This window comes from Molossus molossus, unplaced genomic scaffold (genome assembly GCF_014108415.1).
Source record: "Molossus molossus isolate mMolMol1 unplaced genomic scaffold, mMolMol1.p scaffold_m16_p_10, whole genome shotgun sequence".
Classification (NCBI taxonomy): Eukaryota; Metazoa; Chordata; class Mammalia; order Chiroptera; family Molossidae; genus Molossus; species Molossus molossus.
This window is the reverse complement of record NW_023425345.1, coordinates 14,252,324-14,270,056: the sequence shown is the minus strand read 5'-3', so window position 1 is coordinate 14,270,056 and position 17,733 is coordinate 14,252,324. Positions and strand designations below refer to the sequence as shown.

The 17,733-nt window shown below is 41.3% G+C and overlaps 1 protein-coding gene across 2 annotated transcripts in view; it reads right to left on the bottom strand.

Moving 5' to 3' along the window:
• Window positions 1–17,733, bottom strand: part of GNPTAB (N-acetylglucosamine-1-phosphate transferase subunits alpha and beta) — a 70,810-nt gene that overhangs the window by 11,376 nt on the left and 41,701 nt on the right. Inside the window, exons 8-18 of one of the 2 annotated variants that reach the window (XM_036251307.1) lie at window positions 16,786–16,947; window positions 16,232–16,402; window positions 15,858–16,028; window positions 13,833–13,956; window positions 12,020–12,223; window positions 10,253–11,358; window positions 7,889–8,088; window positions 6,976–7,195; window positions 6,168–6,281; window positions 4,121–4,206; window positions 3,707–3,805 (exon numbers count right to left, since the gene is read on the bottom strand). In XM_036251307.1, coding sequence (XP_036107200.1) covers window positions 3,707–3,805; window positions 4,121–4,206; window positions 6,168–6,281; window positions 6,976–7,195; window positions 7,889–8,088; window positions 10,253–11,358; window positions 12,020–12,223; window positions 13,833–13,956; window positions 15,858–16,028; window positions 16,232–16,402; window positions 16,786–16,947 — 2,657 coding nt within the window. Of the gene's footprint in view, window positions 1–3,706; window positions 3,806–4,120; window positions 4,207–6,167; window positions 6,282–6,975; window positions 7,196–7,888; window positions 8,089–10,252; window positions 11,359–12,019; window positions 12,224–13,832; window positions 13,957–15,857; window positions 16,029–16,231; window positions 16,412–16,785; window positions 16,948–17,733 lie in introns of both variants that reach the window. The other variant, XM_036251306.1, reaches the window with a different exon arrangement.

The following is a 17,733-nucleotide window of genomic DNA, read 5'->3' as shown; positions in this document are numbered from 1 at the left end:
GGGACAGGACCCACCCCAACCCAGAGGAAGCTTCTGACTAGTGTAAGTGAATCCCTCCCCTTCCCAGTGACTGGCTAGGGATGGAGGATAATACTTGACACACAGCAGGGGGCGACACCTTCCTGTCTCAGAACAGGGATCTGGAAGGAAATCCAGAAATGCTGTGGCTGTCCCATCTCCAGCCTGAGGGTGAAGCCAACACAAGCAGAGATGAAGAGGTCAGATGGAAAAGCAAAGCCTGGATGCTGCCTGTCCCAGACTCCTTGTTATGGGATAAACCTGTTCTTTCAGTTTATTTATTATTATTATTTTTTATATAAATTTTTTTTTTTTTTTTTGTTACAGACATTTTACCTTTTTTACCCCATTGGCACCCCCCTCCCCACCCCACCCCCGCCCCATCCCCGGCTTAGTTGTCCATGTCCATTGGTCATGCATACATGCATATAAGTTCTGTGGTTTATCTCTTCCCACCCCTGTTCTTTCAGTTTAAGTCAGAAGACTGATTTTCCACTCCTGACTTAACACAAGCCCTCATAAAACTAAAACAAAACACATAAGAGTTAAAAAATGAGCCCTGGCCGGTTTGGCTCAGCGGTTAAAGCGTTGGCCTGCGGTCCGGAGAGATCCGGGTTCGGTTCCCGCTAAGGGCACGTACTTCGGTTGCAGTTTGTCCCCGGCCCTGGTTGGTCGTGCGGGTGGCAGCCACTCGATGTGTCCCTTCATGTCGATGTTTCTCTCTCTCTCTCTCTCTCTCTCTCTTCCTCTCTTACCCTCCCACTCTATCCGTACAAAAAATGGAAAAATATCCTCGGGTGAGGATTAAAAAATAATAATAATAAAAAATGAAAAAAAAAAAATCTGTTCAGGGTCACAGGAGCTATCTGGGCCTGGCAGACTCTGCCAGAGAAGTCTGTTTGCCACTTGTCTTTTTAGTAAAATCCTGTCCCTTTAAGTACTGTAGAGGGTTTATGACTTCTCTTACCCAACAACTTTCAAACTGTAACAAAGACGTAACAGTATGGAGTACAACTAAAAACTGTAAATTCTCACATGGAATGTAGATCACAAATGACCAAGAGAGCACATCAACAGAATGGGGGAGGCAAAAGCACATATTGAAAATAATTTTTTTCGTTGTTCCGATAGAGTGGGAGGGAGAGAAAGGAAGAGAGATGAGAGAGAGAAACATCGATGTGAAAGAGACACATGGAGTGGCTGCCACCCGCACAACCCAAGCAGGACCGGGGACAAACTGCAACCGAGGTACATGCCCTTAGCGGGAACCGAACCCGGGTCTCTCGGGACTATAGGCCGAAGCTCTAACCGCTGAGCCAAATTGGCCAGGGCTTGAGAATGATTCTTAAAGTTTAAATTATTTTTAAAAATCAGAGCAGGGCATTCCAGGCAGAGGGAACAGTATGTGCAAAAGGAGCTATAGGCTCTCTTTGTAATTATTGTGGCTTATTGTTCTCTAGGCTTATGGGAAATATTTATTTGTAGAAAATAAGGTATTTTGCTGAATTACTAAATAAGTACTAAAGATATTTTCATTTTTCTCAAAATCCCAATTTCTGTTCCCCTAAACAAGAATAAGATTTTTAGAAAAATTGCCATGGCTTTAAGATGTCTAGAAATTTTACATTCTAATCATTTATAATTAAAATAATAATTTAGTCTGGCCGGTGTGGCTCCATGGTTGAGCATCAATCCATGCACCAAAGGGTCACTGGTTTGATTCCTGGTCAGGGCACATGCCCAGGTTGTGGGCCTAATCCCCAGTGGCGGGCATGCAGGAGGTGGCCAATGGGTGTTCTCTCTCATTGATGTTTCTCTCTCTCTCCCTCTCCCTTCATCTCTCTCTAAAATCAATAAAGGAAAAAAAAAAAAATTAGCCCTGGCCAGTTTGGCTCAGTGGTTAGAGTGTCGGCCCGTGAAACGGAGAGTCCCGGGTTCAATTCCCGCTAATGGCACCTACCTCGGTTGCAGTTCTTCCCTGGCCTATGGTTGGGGTCATGCGGGTGGCAACCAATCGATGTGTCTTTCTCACATCTATGTTTCTCTCTCTCTCCCTCCGCCCTATCTGAAGATAAATGCAAAAATATCCTCGGGTGACGATAAAAAAATAAATATGTTTAAAAAAATAATAGTAATAAAATAATAATTTAAATGAGGCAAAACTGAAGACTTCCAAAAGCACTTAAAGCACACAGATAGCCCAGCCAGTGTGGCTCAGTGGATTGAGCTTCATCCCATGGACTGAGAGGTCCGAGTTGGATTCCTGGTCAGGACACATGCTCGGGTTGCAGGCTTGATCTCCAGTAGGGGTCGTGAGGAGGCAGCCGATCGAGGTTTCTCTCTCACATGTTCTAGCTCTCTCCTTTCCTCTCGCTCTAAAAAAATAAAATCAATAAAAACATATTTAAAAAAAGACTCGGATAAAAAATATTTAATTGTATATGCAAGGTCTTTTTTGCAGAAAACTAATAAAATACCTATTTCCCACTAAAGTTCAAAACTCAAAAATGCAGATTTTAACCCATTTTATCAAATTATCTAAGGCAGCTGTTATGGGGCCAGGCTGGATTTTCAAGGTTTATGTAAATCTGAACACTTGCTCATTCCCAAGGAATGACTATAGTTTACTGGATTAATTTCCACATTTACGGCAGCACATCTTTTTTCCACAGAAGCTAATCTGAACTTTACTTTGAATTGCAAAGATAAAACTAACCACCAACACAACTTTTCTGGAAGCACTTTTCTAGATATGCTGAGAGTTCCAGCTCTCTGGTCTTAGCTCCTCCATGATCTGGTCCATCCCTTAGTCTCACTCAACAACTCATGACGTTGGACTTTAGAAAGAAGTCTGAGCTAGTCCTCCTGAATGGGGGGACCTCTCTATCTCAACTGGAAACTCCTACGTCTTAGTTCAGGCATTTCCATCCACTCCCAACAGAAACAAGTCACTCGCTTCTTCTAGTCCTACTGCCCTCTTTTCATGTTTATTTGCATGACTGAAGATAAGTTTTGAAGTTATGGGAAATACCTATACTTTCTCAATTTTGCTGAACCTAAAAGTGCTCTAAAAATAAAGTATATATGTCTTTCTCTGACTGGCTTATGTCAGTTAGCATAGTACTCTCTAGGCCCATCCATGCTGTCACAAAAGGTAAGATATTCTATTGTGTAAATGTACCACAGCTTTTTAATCCATTCATCTACTGATGGGCATTTGGGCTGCTTCCAAATCTTGGCTATTGTAAGTAGCGCTGCAATGAACATAGGGGTGCATATATTCTTTCAAATCAGTGTTTCGGCTTTCTTTGGATATATTCCCAGAAGCGGAATCACTGGGTCATAAGACAAGAACAGGTGTCAGAGGGGAGGGGGGCTGGAGGGCTGGGTGAAATAAGTGAAGGGATTAAACAAGCAAGCAAACAAAACTCACAGACACAGACAACAGTATGGTGATTACTAGAGGGATAGGAGGTAGAGGCAGGTAGAAGAGATCAAAAGGAGGATAAATAGTAACAAAAGATGACTTGGGTGGTAAACACACAGTACAATATACAGATGATGCATTATAGAATTGTATACTTAAAATCTATATATTTTTCTTAACCAATGTAACCTCAATAAATTCAATAATATTATAACAATAAAGCTCAAAAATAGTTTATTAATTTTTAAAAAAAGGCAGTACCTGGGGTTTTTTCTTATATCATCTAATTGGCCAACCACATGAGAAACATTGGTACGAATCATTTTAAAAGCAATTTCCTCTTCTCCCATGATTTCAAACCTAATTATCAAACATATTTAAAGAGTGTAAATATTTATGTGGATATAAATATGAACAGATTTTCAATACGAAAAACATTTTAGGGACATCTATAATACTTTCAACAATAAAAATAAATAAATAAAAGAAAAACATTTTATAAAACTTGAACAGACCATCCACAGAATGAGTTAATTTTTCAAGATTACTAAAGAAAACAATCACACATAGATTTTAAAAGAATGCTTATTAAAGTATTGTAAAACTATTAAAATACCAGACTCCTATAATAATTATTCTTAAACTAAACGAAGAGAAAATTGTATGTCTACTTACCTGTATTTGTTTTTGTCCTTATATGCTTTGTGGATTTTATCAGTCACTGGCTTACAGTTGGTTACTAGACTTTTAGTGACAGGTGGCTGTGAGGAGAGATAGACAAATATTACAACAGGGGCCAAGACTAGGGGGAGGCAAGTGAAAGCATCCAGCTCAGGTGCAAATTTTAAGAGGGCACCAAAAGACTCAGTAATGAAGATGAATATTTCTATTTTATTTTTTTTTATATCCTCACCCGCGGAGATTTTTGCATTTATCTTCAGATAGAGAAGGAGGGAGAGGGGGAGAAGAGAGATCGAAACATCGAAGTGAGAGAGACACATCCACTGGCTACCACCCCCACGACCCCAACCGGGGCCGGGGACAAACTGCAATGGAGGTACGTGTCCTTAGTGGGAACCGAACCAACCTGGGTCTCTCTGGACCACGGGCCGACGCTCTAACCACTGAGCCAAACCGGCCAGGGCAAGATGAATATTTTTAAAAATCAAATTGGGCCCTGACCGGTTTGGCTCAGTGGTTGGAGCGTCAGCCTGCGGTACAGAGAGACCCGGGTTCGGTTCCCGCTAAGGGCACGTACCTCGGTTGCAGTTTGTCCCCGGCCCTGGTTGGTCGTGCGGGTGGCAGCCACTCGATGTGTCCCTTCGCATCGATGTTTCTCTCTCTCTCTCTTCCTCTCTCTCCCTCCTGCTCTATCTGAACAAAAAATGGAAAAATGTCCTCGGGTGAGGATAAAAAAATAAAATAAAAATAAATAAATAAATAAATAAAAATCAAATTGGCATAGAATGGCCTGCAGGACAATTGTCTGTTTTTGTAAATAACATTTTAAGTGGCACATATCTGTATACTACTAACCAATAACCAGTGTGACAAGCAGCAGCTCTTGGTGAGACAGGTCAGTGGTTAGTTCACTGTACGCATAATCAGCAATACCTATAATTTGTCTACATATTCTAATCGCTCCTGAGTTGACCTGTCTCACCAACAGCTGCTGCTTGTCACAGTCTCCCCTCATGAGCAAGCCTCCATGAGGCTCTCTGGGGCAGGGGTGAGAAACACAGTGTCTGCCACGCACAATGACAGCTACATGAATGACATCCCTCTGTCAGGAACCAGATTTTTAACTGATTTATTCTTTTTCTCCATATTCATTTACAAATGTCTTATCTGCAGTTAAGTATAAATTATTTATATATGGCTTGAACATTTGCAAGATGGTAAACTTTTTATAATAACATTTTATTCTGATTATGAAATGGAAAGCTCCTCATTATGGAAAATACCAGTATGAAAAAGGGAAATTAAAACTCACCTATAATTTAACCTATTGTCATTTCCATTATGTTTTGCAGTGTGTCTTACATGTGTGTGAAGGTATTTGGGACTTATCCACGGTTTAAACTATACTGTGTACGTGGTATTACTACCCATTTTGCCCCACCTAATTTTATTTTGTAAACATATTTCTATATAGAAGTAAATAAGCATCACATTAATGGCTATGCTGTACTCTTGTTCCATCAATTCTAAATGCACATTTTTCCAGTTCTCTGAAACTGAGAAGCATCTTACAATAAACAGAGTCTTCCAACCATTTCAACCAAGTGAGACTCGGATGTCACTGTGTGCGAGTATCCACGGCCCCTACTAGTGAGATCAAGAAAGTGCCAGCAGGAAAGCAGCTTAGCTCTGGTGAAGATTCTACTGGAGGACTATTTCCTTGGTTAGTGTTTAACCTTCGGACCGTTCTCCCAAACCAATGAGAATACTTTGGGGCTATCTTCTGCCATCCTTAGTGAATAGGAGTCTGCTTACAGAATATAAGCAATTAATCTCAATATTAGCTTAAAATCCACTAGGGAGGAGAAAAGATATTCCAAAGATGTAAGATATTCTGGATTACCTGTGCTACTACTTTCCACATAAGATATACACATATAGAGCCCACTTCTAGTTTTTGAAATGCCATACAGAAATGGCATAAATAACACCTGATAAAGACCCACTTTCTGTTTTACATAAAAGAACCCATGCCACTTACCAGATTGGGGTCATAGTATGCTTCCTGAGTTGGTGGAATGTTGCTTAGCTGAGTGATATTAGCAGGAAGCATTTTTGAGCAATTTATTAACATGTGTTCCAGACCTGTTAAATCCTAACAAAGCAAAATAAGAGGATAAACTTTCTATGTACAAGTAATCATTGTAATTTTAAAAATAAAAACTACATAAAAGTCTCCAAAATAATTTTTAATGCTATCTTCAAAGAGGGTTTGACTATATGATTCTTAAGATAAAGGGAGAAGAATGAGACAATACAAATACAAATATTTCATCTTTGTTTCAAAGTAGGACATCCTAAAATGCGAGGCACCATTTCACACAAGATGGTCCAGGGGATCACCAGAGGGGATGTCCTGCAGTTAGTTACATTCACCTTGGCACTCTCCATTAGTGGGCTTCCTCCTCCTAGGACTAGAAGAGGCCACAGCAGGGGGGACAGTGGAGTACCATGGGCCTGGCTGAGATATCAGTCAGCCATACCTGAAGCCCCTGAATGAACTTGTCACAAGAACCTTATATGCAGATATGGTCTGGCTCTTCTCCAGACAATACAATAGCAATCCCTACTGCAAGCGAGAAAAAAGGAATCTCAGAAAATATGAACTTCAAATTTGGTTTTATTTATGGCACTAAAAATGGGCTAGTTGTGGACACCCTCAGCAACTATTAAGAATGAACTTTTACTTACATTACACTGAAATATTTAGGGGGGAAAAAGAGAAAGTATCAAAATTTTAAAGTTTCATTTAAAAATACTTCAAAGTTTAGGGGGAAAAAATACAACACCTGCAAACTTAAAGGCAGATCATGAATTCTGGTAGCCAGTGTTCGAATTTCTCTGTCAGATAAGACACCAGATTGGTCGGTATCAACTTCGTCAAAAACTTGAGATATATTCAGTGGCTGAACTGCACTCATGAGATAATAAAAATAAGAAAAGGCAAACTGCATATCCTCAGAGTGGCGTACTTTGTGAAATGATGTCTTGTCAAATTCTTCAGGGAACCTGTACAAATACAACATACAATGAACTCAGCACATTTAGAATATATACAACACCTAATGTTTGTAGAGTTAGCCTCTTTTTCCTTCTCACTTTAGATGAAATCTTCAACCTACTAGTCATCTAAAATATTAGAGTCATAAATTTAGCACAGCAAAGATGTAAATTTTCCCTATTTTTGTTATTTATTTTGAATTTATTGGGGTGATACTGGTTAATAAAGTTATATAGATTTCAGGTGTACAATTATATAATACATCATCTGTATATTGTATTGTGTTCACCACCCCAAGTCAAGTCTCCTTCCATCACCATTTATCCCCTTGGTCCTCTTCTACCCCACCATCTGCTCCTTTCCCTCTAGTAATCACCATACTGTTATCTGCTCTATGAGGGTTTTTTGTTGTATTTCCTTCACCTTTTTCACCCAGCCCCACGACCCGCCTCTGCTCTGACAGCTGTCAGTCTGTTCTCCATCTATGAGTCTGTTTCTATTTTGTTTGTTAATTTATTTTGTTTATTAGATTCCACTTATGTGTAAAATCCTATGGTACTTGTCTTTCTTTTACTTGGCTTATTTCACTTAGCATAATGCTCTCCAGGTCCATCCATGCCACTGCAAAGGGTAAAGATGCCAATTTCAAGCAGCCTTGGCTCTGAGCACATATAAGCAACCCAAACACAAGCCAGACTTACATATCTTGCAATTCTTGCATAACTATTCGGTCAATCATATGAGGCATGTGTGCTGGGACTTTCCTAGATGTGAATCCGAACTTGCTGTTTAAGATTTTATTTACATATCGAAGAGAATCTGCAAATGTATCTTTTAGTTGCCTCCCAGTATGTTTGCTATTAGTGAAGTATTCCAATTGTGTCTTCAGTGACTCTTCTTCCTGAAAAGAGAATTCCGTGTAACAGCGCACTATGTTTAGTGCACAAGCACACTTGGTTAACAAGAGATAAAGGTACCATTTCACATAATGTAATAACTAGTCACTAAGGGTCTACCAGGGGCGAATGAAATGAGGACCCTAAGACAGGACTAAACTGGATTTCAGGGAAACTATCATCAGCACTGGATTGAGAACAACAACTGTGTGGTAAAGATCTATTTATAGGGTCTTCTTTAAGGACTGGTATTGAGCAGATTTCATAGCCAATTTAATGCAACATTTAGAAAATTTATTTACAAATAAATTTGATAGTACTTTTGACATCAAGCTATTTCTACTGATGATTTCAAAGCAGCAAGTACTTGAGTTTTGAACACGAGGATGAGAGTACAAAACTGACTTCACCATACAATCGTGTTAATGTTACAAAATGTAAAGAACCTTATCAGTAAGAGGCAAAATTGAATGAGCAGAGGAAATGAAGACATTTTACGGAAAATAAAACATTTTTATCTTCAAAGATTTCAAACTGATAAAAATGTAAAGAGATTGATAATAACTGGTATTGGTTAGCGTGTGGAGAAACTAGTCTTGTATACTATTTGTGGAAGTAAGAAGAGGGGCAACATATTAGAAGGATATATTTAAATTTTTATGCACCAGCCTGGCTGGTGTGACATAGTAGTTGAGTGTTGACCCATGCACCCAGAGGTCGCTGTTCAATTCCGGGTTGGGGCACATGCCCAGGTTGTGGGCCCAATCCCTAGTAGGGGCATGCAGGAGGCGGCCAATCGATGCTCTTTCTCATTGATGTTTCTATCTCTCTCTCCCTCTCCCTTCCTCTCTGTCTAAAAACCAATAAAGGGGGAAAATTGTTTTTTAAAGTTTATATACCAGACCCTGTAAGCTAGCAATTCTACCTAGGAAAATTATTACTTACTCAAGAGTAAGATATGTGCATACGAATATTTATTGCAACACCATCTGCCCTTGCAAAACATTGGAAATAACTAGCAACTGTTAAGAAGGACAATGGCATTGATATGAGCAGTTTGCCTCCCACACCATGAAATCAAAAGGTTACTGCAGAGCAGTGTAAGTCTAGTGTAACTGCACTGATAAAACTATAGTTTATGTTTGCATCACCTATAGAAAAATACTGAAAGGACAACCACCAAACTACAATAGTTATGATCTCAAGTAGGGTAATTAGGAAGGAAGAAGGGAGACCTTTCCCTTTTTTACTGTATGTACCTACTGTGCCAGGTACAAGACACTTCCCGAAGATAACAAAAGGAGTAAGACGCAGTTCCCCTCTTCGTCCTCTTTGCTTCCAGCCTGACATCCACTCATGGCTGTGCTTTGTTCACAGTCCAGCTAGATCACAAGATATCTCTTGGTCTATCACCTCTGACCCACCCTTCAAAGGTCAGCTCACAGGGTACTTCCTCATGGATGCCTTTCCTGATACTGCTAGAAAAAGTTAAGGAATTTTCGCTTCGGGCTCCTCAACAGAGACAATTATCATGTGGCTACAATTACTAGCCCACAAATCGATCTCTCAACTTGCTCTGAGTCTCCTCTAGCAGCAACTGTGCTCTAATCGTCTTGCATTCCCAGCAGTCGGCAGAATGAAAGCACTTGGGGGACGTACAAATGCCACCCCAGCACGGTGGAGGCCGTGGTACAGGAGGGCGAGCACTCCAGCTTTGAGGCTTGGCTCACACTAACTTGCTGCTGTGATGCTGGGGAAGCTAGTGAACCTCTCTGCACCTTGGTTTTGTTCATCAGTAAAGCTGGAAAGATAGCAGACTGGTACAATGTACACAAAAGCATTTCTTGAAATCACGTGGCAAATAAAGGTCATCCCTGTTGTACTACTTACTCAGGATAGGCCCCTGGCTGAACCCCTTGCTCATGCACACTGAGGCTGTTTCCTGAGCTGTGACATGGGGACAAGGAGAGTATGCAAACCATTATAAGGTCTTTTTATTGTTGGGGTTATTGAGACAGTTAAATAAAACCATATAAGAACAGCATTTAATTCAGTGGCTGCAGCAGGGAAATGCTGAATAAATGGCAGCTATTATGATATTTTCATCACTTACAAGGTTATTTCTTATTATTCCTGAGCATGGGAAGGAAAAAGGCTGGTGTAACTTACATCAAGAAGATCTTGGAAATACTTTTTCTTCTCCCACGGCAACCAGCCCAAGTAACTGTCCGTGTAATGTTGCAGTTTTCTTCCAGGTAATACTTCATTAACACCTATGTGATTTTTAGCATTGTTCTCCATTCTGTCTTTCTCTTGTTCTTTCCCTGGGATTTTCTTCTCTCTGGGCACAGGGTTTTTCAGTGGAACAATCAGAGATGAGAGCTTTTCTTTTGACATACTTCCACCTCCTACCTTTTGGGTCTGAGTTTCAGATCGAAAGCTGGCTTTGACTTCCACGCCCGGTGATGCAGTCTGATTCTGGTAGTGGCTGTTCGCTTTTACTGTCTCTGCTTGAAAAGTCGGCCTCTGTAATCTTTCAGATACCCCTAAGTTGTTTGGCAAGGTGCTTTTGCGAACCTGTTCTGCCAGTGGGGCCTCCAAACTCTCATTTCTTGTATCTGTTATGATGGCTTGAGTTATTTTCACTCCAGCATCCTGTGAGTTCACCAGAAACGACTTCAGCAAGGCTGACTTGGACAGGTTGTATCCTTTAACTGTGATGTCTCCCCGTTCTAGTTGCAAATCCAAGTTATTGAGACGCAACTGGGCCTCTTTTGGAAGGAGTGAAATATTTACCATGGGAATTTTCACTTCCTCTTGAGATCTCCCTGTTGCGTTAACATCATGTCTCTTGAACTTTGGGAAGCGTTTGTCTTCGGGAATATCCTCAAATGGGATTTCCACCTCTGGAAGAAGTGTTATGGGGCTAACCAATGTCTGGTAAGACCTTTGGGTCGTGGAGTTGTGTTTCGGTTCCTCTCTTGTGTCAGCCTCGACTACTATCTGGATTTTGAACTCTTTGTCGTTTCTACTTTGAAGTGTGAGATTAAAGTGTATGGTAGTTGCATTCATTCCACTGTGCATGATGAGGTGGATGGTTTTCCACTTATTGGCTATAGAAGCGTGTCGAATAATTGGGTTGTCACTGTAGGTGCCTTCAATTCCCCTTTTGGCTATTTCTGCAAAGCTGAAATAAGGCAGGCATTCACCTTTCGGAATAACATAATGGGTCTGGTTTGGGAGAAGAGTTACTTTATACAATTCATGAAAATGATCTAGAGAAAAAAACACAAACATGACTTTTAAAAAGCTAGCCATTCCCCTCCCTTTTCCCCTAATTCTTAGGGTTTGTGTTTTCACTTTCTAACAGTGACTCTAAATGAATTTCAAAATAATCAGAAATTCGAACACAGGAGTCACTGGTATGGGGCTCGTTTGACTCTGTGAAGCCACTGCGGACATGGACATGGAATGCTGCTAAGTCTAACTGACTGCCCGGGCTAGGGCCCCATTCTGACAGCAAGCGCCAATGACTGACTTCTGTCTTTCTGTCCACGTGAGAAAATACAACTTTCTGCCAAAACGACCTCTGTTAATAGGCTATCAACAAGATCCAGTACCAAAACTGTCCTTATTTAATTGGTTCTTTTATTATTTCCAAATTAAGCTATGGTCATGTATTTTTAACTAAGGTAAATCACCTTAGTAAGACAAAGAAATTAGACTGGAATAATAAAGGAAAAGACGCAGCTTTAGTGTTTACTGTTCTCTAAACATCTGTGTTCTTCTCTTCTGTTTACCTTACAACTGGTATGGATGTGAGGTTGGGGAGGAGACAGATAATTACTTTAAATAATAGCAGTGAGTCGAAATCCTCTGGTACCCAAGGCCCTTTATCTCCTTATTCTTAATAGATTTTTACGACAGTAACTATACCTTGCCCACAGTCGCCAGCATCGAACCCACAGGACAAGACATTACAGGCTTGGTCACAGAACTTGTCAGCGAGCCAGGAGTTTGCACATCCTTGATTACAGTAAGAGACACTGTTTATTCCTCCTCCAAACTGCCAGGGCTGAACAGCGCCCAAGCTCCCAGTTCCCCCGGCTCCGGCACCATAGCGACTCCCTCCACTGTTACCTGTAGAGGGAGGAGGAAAACAGAATCCTGCTATGCTTACAATCTTGAGAAAAAAGACAGATCTGCCCTGGCTGGTATGGCTCAGCAGTAAGAGCATCACCCGCGGACCAAAGAGTCCAGGGTTTGATTCCAGCCAAGGGCACGTACCTCGGTTGCAGTTCGTCCCCAGACCCGGTTGGGGTTGTGCAGGTGGCAACCAATCGATGTGTCTCTCTCTCATCGATGTTTCTCTCTCTGTCTGTCTCTCTTCCTCACTCTCTCCCTCCTGCTCTCTCTGAAGATTAATGTAAAAATATCCTCAGGTGGGGATAAAACACACACACACACATGACAGCTCCTTATTTCTTCACAGGGTTTTCAAGATTGATGCATGAGTTACAGTCAGAAAGGGCTCACCTCATTCCTTCGTAGAAGAGTTTATGTAGCTAAGAAGAAAATAAACTGAAAAGGGGTCGTCACCTGACAGTGGGCTGGTGCCAACTAAAGTACAGACCTCAGACTTTCTCAGGGGGCACGTGTAGATGTGAATGGAGGGGCAGGGAAGCAGGGAGAGAGAATTCCAAATGCTGTGACTTTCAGAACTGCCCCGAACATGTCCTAACATAGGGGAGTTGTTATCATTACCAAATGTGAATGTCCCATTAAGGCTGAGTTCTCTAGACTCCAAAGATCCACATTTGTTTTCCCTCCCTGAAGCTAACTGTATTTTTCAAAAGTGCCTCTGACACAACTTGAAGTTTTGTTTCCGCCAATACTCAACACTTTTCCAAATCTGTTTCCTTACACAGAATACGGAGATGATATCTGTGCATACATTTTTTTCTCTTTCTTTTCTCCTTAAAAATTAAACTCTCCTTTTTCTTTTCTTTTTAAATATGTTTTTATTGATTTTTTAGAGAGAGATAGAAACATCGATGAGAGAGAAACCTCAATCAGCTGCCTTCTGCCCGCCCCTACTGGGGATGGAGCCTGCAACCTGGGCATGTGCCCTGACCGGGAATCAAACCAGGACCTCTCAGTCCACGGGATGACGCTCAATCCCCTGAGCCACACCAGCCACAGGGCTACAGACTCTCTTTCTTAGGCGACTAAAAAATTAAAGTAGATGATGGGTAAGATTTCATGAAATTAAATTCTTTATAAACTGAAAAGCAATAAATACAAGTAAAAAAAAATGGTTGCCAAGTCCAAATATAAGTGTGTAAAAAAGGGAGAAGAGATGCTGAGAAGAGACAGTTATTTTTTGCTTCTCTGTTACTCACCAACACAGACATCTGCTGCTGGAAGCCAGCAGCCAAGAGCTCCTGTGAGAAGCAGTTAGAGGTGTTCTTGCTCTCAAGCTTACATCATCAGGGTAGTCCAGTTTTTATATTTTCAATAATAAGAAAAGGCATTTTCAAGTGCCAGGCCAATGTGGAAAAATACCCTCCACAATGGACAAGATGAATAAACTGGCTCACAGGAGGATACTCATCATCACCTCCAAAGAGTCTATGGATTACTCATTATCTTAATCCGGGAAGATGTTTAATTCACTGTCCGTGTTCAATAATGACTAGGAACAGAGAACTTCCATAACCAGAAGCAAATGATCTGGAACACCTCCTACCAGAGCAATCCCCGCCGTCCCAGTCGCAGGCCGAGTTATTGCAAGCCTTGTCGCAATAGCCGTCTTTAATCCAGGAACCTGGGCAGCCCTCGGCACAGTTCGGCACAGGCCACGTCAAATACACCTACGAAAAAAACAGAGAGAATATAAAATGATTTCTGCTACATTTCTGTCTCAAATTAGAATTCTTTCTTTTAAGAAAAATGAGCCTCTAGCAAAGGTTACTCTTTTCCATGGGCAGATGGCATTCATGTGGCGTATTTCGCCTGAAGTTTGCCTGCATCTAGTCATTTCCCAAGTTCTGCTGTTTTGACGATCCTTACTGAGCACATTTGCTCGGCTCCTTACTCAGGGACAGCAGACAAGGACTCAGCTTGCAGGTTACTTTCTCACACCATATATTTCGAAATAAAATAGCAACATGTCAGGCTTAAATGGGAGTAAACATACATGCCAAAGCAGGTGTAATGTATACCACACAAGTCACTGCTTTTCTGCGACAACTGTCATTCACTCCTGAGTGTTTGTGCATAATCGTGTATCATGGCTGAAAAACAGCAGATGAACTCGACACATCCTCCTCTGCCGGCGTAAGTCCAGTGACAAACTAACCAGCCCAGCAATCTGAGCTGTAAAATCACCTGCTTTCACAATGAGTGATAGAGTACATCGTGACCTATTAATCTAAAATCTTTAAAAAACTATGCTCCCCGCCCAGCTGGTTTGGCTCAGTGGCTGAGCGTCGTCCCATGCACCACGAGGTTGCCGGTTCAATTCCTGGACAGGGCACATGCCCGGGTTGTGGGCTCGATCCCCAGCGTGGAGCCTGCAGGAGGCAGCCAATCAATGTTTCTCTCTCATCGATGTTTCTATTTCTCTCTCCATCTCGCTTCCTCTCTATCTAAAAAAAGCAATAAAAATATTTTTTAAATCATTTTGATTCCCTAATTCTACGGGTGGCATATGCTCCCCTTTTAAAGTCTACCTGCTACAGCACATTCCATCTGTTTGGAATCTAATGAACTCCTACTTGTTCTTCAAAGTTCACCTCAATTCAGATGAGAATTCTTCCCTATTCCTGTCTGATTTCAACCTGTGCTGCCACTGCTCAGCACCCAGAGCACAACTGCAGCATGGAAATCACTGTACAGTCACTGATTTTGTGCGTCTCCCCTGTCAAGCCACAGCTCAACTCTGCAGCCCTATAAGCTAACACAGGGGAGGCCACCAAACAGGGCCCAGGACAATGGGCACCTGGGGTGGCATAAACACAACAGAAAAAAGGAGCTTTGTGCATTCAGGGGCACTTACAATTGCAGAGTTCTGACACAAGCTTATGCTGACAGTCTCTGGCTTATCAATGAATCCCCCTAACAATGCTACAGGGCCATCCCTATTTTCCCCACCAGGCAGGCAGGAAACACAAAGGTCAGATCATTGCCCAGGACCATCCTAAATAGTTGGCTCCTGGGTCTGTGCATAAACACTTCTCCACCCTGCCTCTCAAAGCCAGAGAGAGACCAGCTTTGATGAAACTTCATCCACCCCTTTATGCAGAAAATTGAGCTCACTTTCTATGTTGGTCACTTTGCTAACACTGTAACCATGATTTTGTGTTTCAAAGTGATTTTGCTTTTTCAGCTATTGCTGTAGAAGAACATTTAGAGGGCCAGGGGAAAATGTAGGTTCTGGGTATCTGAGACTGTAGGAAAGCAAAAAACTCATAGAAAGTAGTTTTCTGCCCAGCCCACATGGCTCAGTGGTTGAGCACTGACCCATGCATCAAGTGGTAGTTCTCTCTCACATCAATGTTTCTTTCTCCCTCTCCTTTCCTCTCTTCCTAAAAATCTATCATTCTATCTATCTATCTGAAAGTAGTTTTCTTTCTCTCAAATTGTTAACTCTCCTGAGCTTAGTACTCAACATGCTTATCTGAGAAAATCTGAATACAGTAGTAGATGTAGTGATTCCTGATTTCCCATTGATGACTGCCAAGCTAGGAACCCCTGCCCCTCCGGTACTCACCTTCTGACCTTTGGAGTGACTATAAAAATCATCTGGCCAGACATCCTTCCCAAACATGACGTCGTCATTCAGGTAAATGAACTTCTGGGACAGCCCTTCGATGCGATGAATGTGACTTTCAATAGCTGGTGAACTAAAGGTAGGCAAGTGGCTCAAATTTTGAAAAACATCCTTTTAACAGAAAAATACAAGAGAGAAAGAGGGTGGATAAGTGTTTTTTTGTTTCATTTTTGGTTTTGGAAGGAAGAAAGGCAAATGGACGAACTAAAGGACGGTGGAAATGCAGGTGAGAAGGGTGAAGGGAGAGGAATTAGAGAAAAGTAAAAGAACAGAAAAGAAAACCACAGCCTTGTGATATATGGAAGGTCACGCACCTGGTGTGTCACTATTGTCACTCGAGGATTATCAAGGTTCAGCCAGGATGGAATCTGCCCATTGGTAACAATGAAAATATTCCGAACCCACGGTGCATGCCTCTCGATAGATCGCAACGAGTACCTCAGTTCTTCATTATCTTCAAAACGGCTGGCAGAAACATCTTCATCCTGCTTAGACTGAGGAAAACATCTGGTACGTGAAGAAGTAAAACACCCCTTAAGTCACACCTCTTCCTCCTGTCTCTTCCTCTCCCCTCGGCTCTGGCATACTTTTAAAGACACAGGCTTCCTTTTAAACATTACGAAAACTATAAAAGACTCAGCATAGTTATAACAACAAAACAAATACACAGCATTTCTTTAACACGCTTTTTAGAAAAGAATCTAGGGTCAGATTCTAGGTCACTTCAGTTAATATTAACCAATGGCAGTGACTGGAAAATTAGAAAAGTTCTAATCAATGAAAGCCCTCTTTCTTCTAACACAGTGACTTATAAATCTTTAACAACCTGAAGTGATTCAGGTTGTAAAAGAATCTCTGCATCTCTTACCTGGCTGATGGCACTCAGATCCCACAATAAATACGCAGAACTTATGGTCAGTTCTTTCCCATCAATTGTCATATTCTTCTTAGTCTGCTTATTCAGTTCTTGGAAATCTTTGGGGTTATTCAATTTTAGAAGTGCTACACTGGCCTCTGAGTACAGGTGCAACTATAAAATAACAACAGGGTTAGTGGTGGAAAAGCAAACCCTAAAAAAGAGACACCTTGAAATTTCCAGTTTCATCTTTAAACTTTAAATATACATATAATGCCCTGGCCAGTTTGGCTCAGCGATTAGAGCGTCGGCCCGCAGTCTGGAGAGACCCGGGTTCGGTTCCTGCTAAGGGCACATACCTCGGTTGCAGTTTGTCCCCGGCCCTGGTTGGGTCGTGTGGGTGGTGACCACTCGATGTGTCCTTCACATCGATGTTTCTCTCTCTCTCTCTCTCCCCCCCTCCCACTCTATCTGAACAAAATATCAAAAAATGTCCTCGGGTGAGGATAAAAACAAACAAACAAAAAAAACCAAAAAACAAAATAAAATAAAAAATAAATATACATATAATATAAGCTCTATATTGTATGCAGTATACATCAAAATATATAGTATACATATTTAAAGATTAAAAGTTTCATATTATATATATGAAGTAGCAAGCCAATATCACCAAAAAAAAGTAACCGTAAATCTAAGTGGGAACACATAAGCATCAACACGTTTTATAAACAGGCTTCCTCCCCTCTCCCCAAGTCACACACCCTTGATCAGTTTATGTGCTAAGCCTACATCACACAATTTCCCATGAAAGGGCCTTTCAGAATTTAAAAAGGTGGGGAGAGGATTGAAAACCACTAATCAAGGACAGCGAAATTTTTCGGCTGAACTGGCTCTTCTAATAGAGCCCAGGGCCTTCATTTTTAATTTATAAAACAGAAGCAAACACAAATCATTACA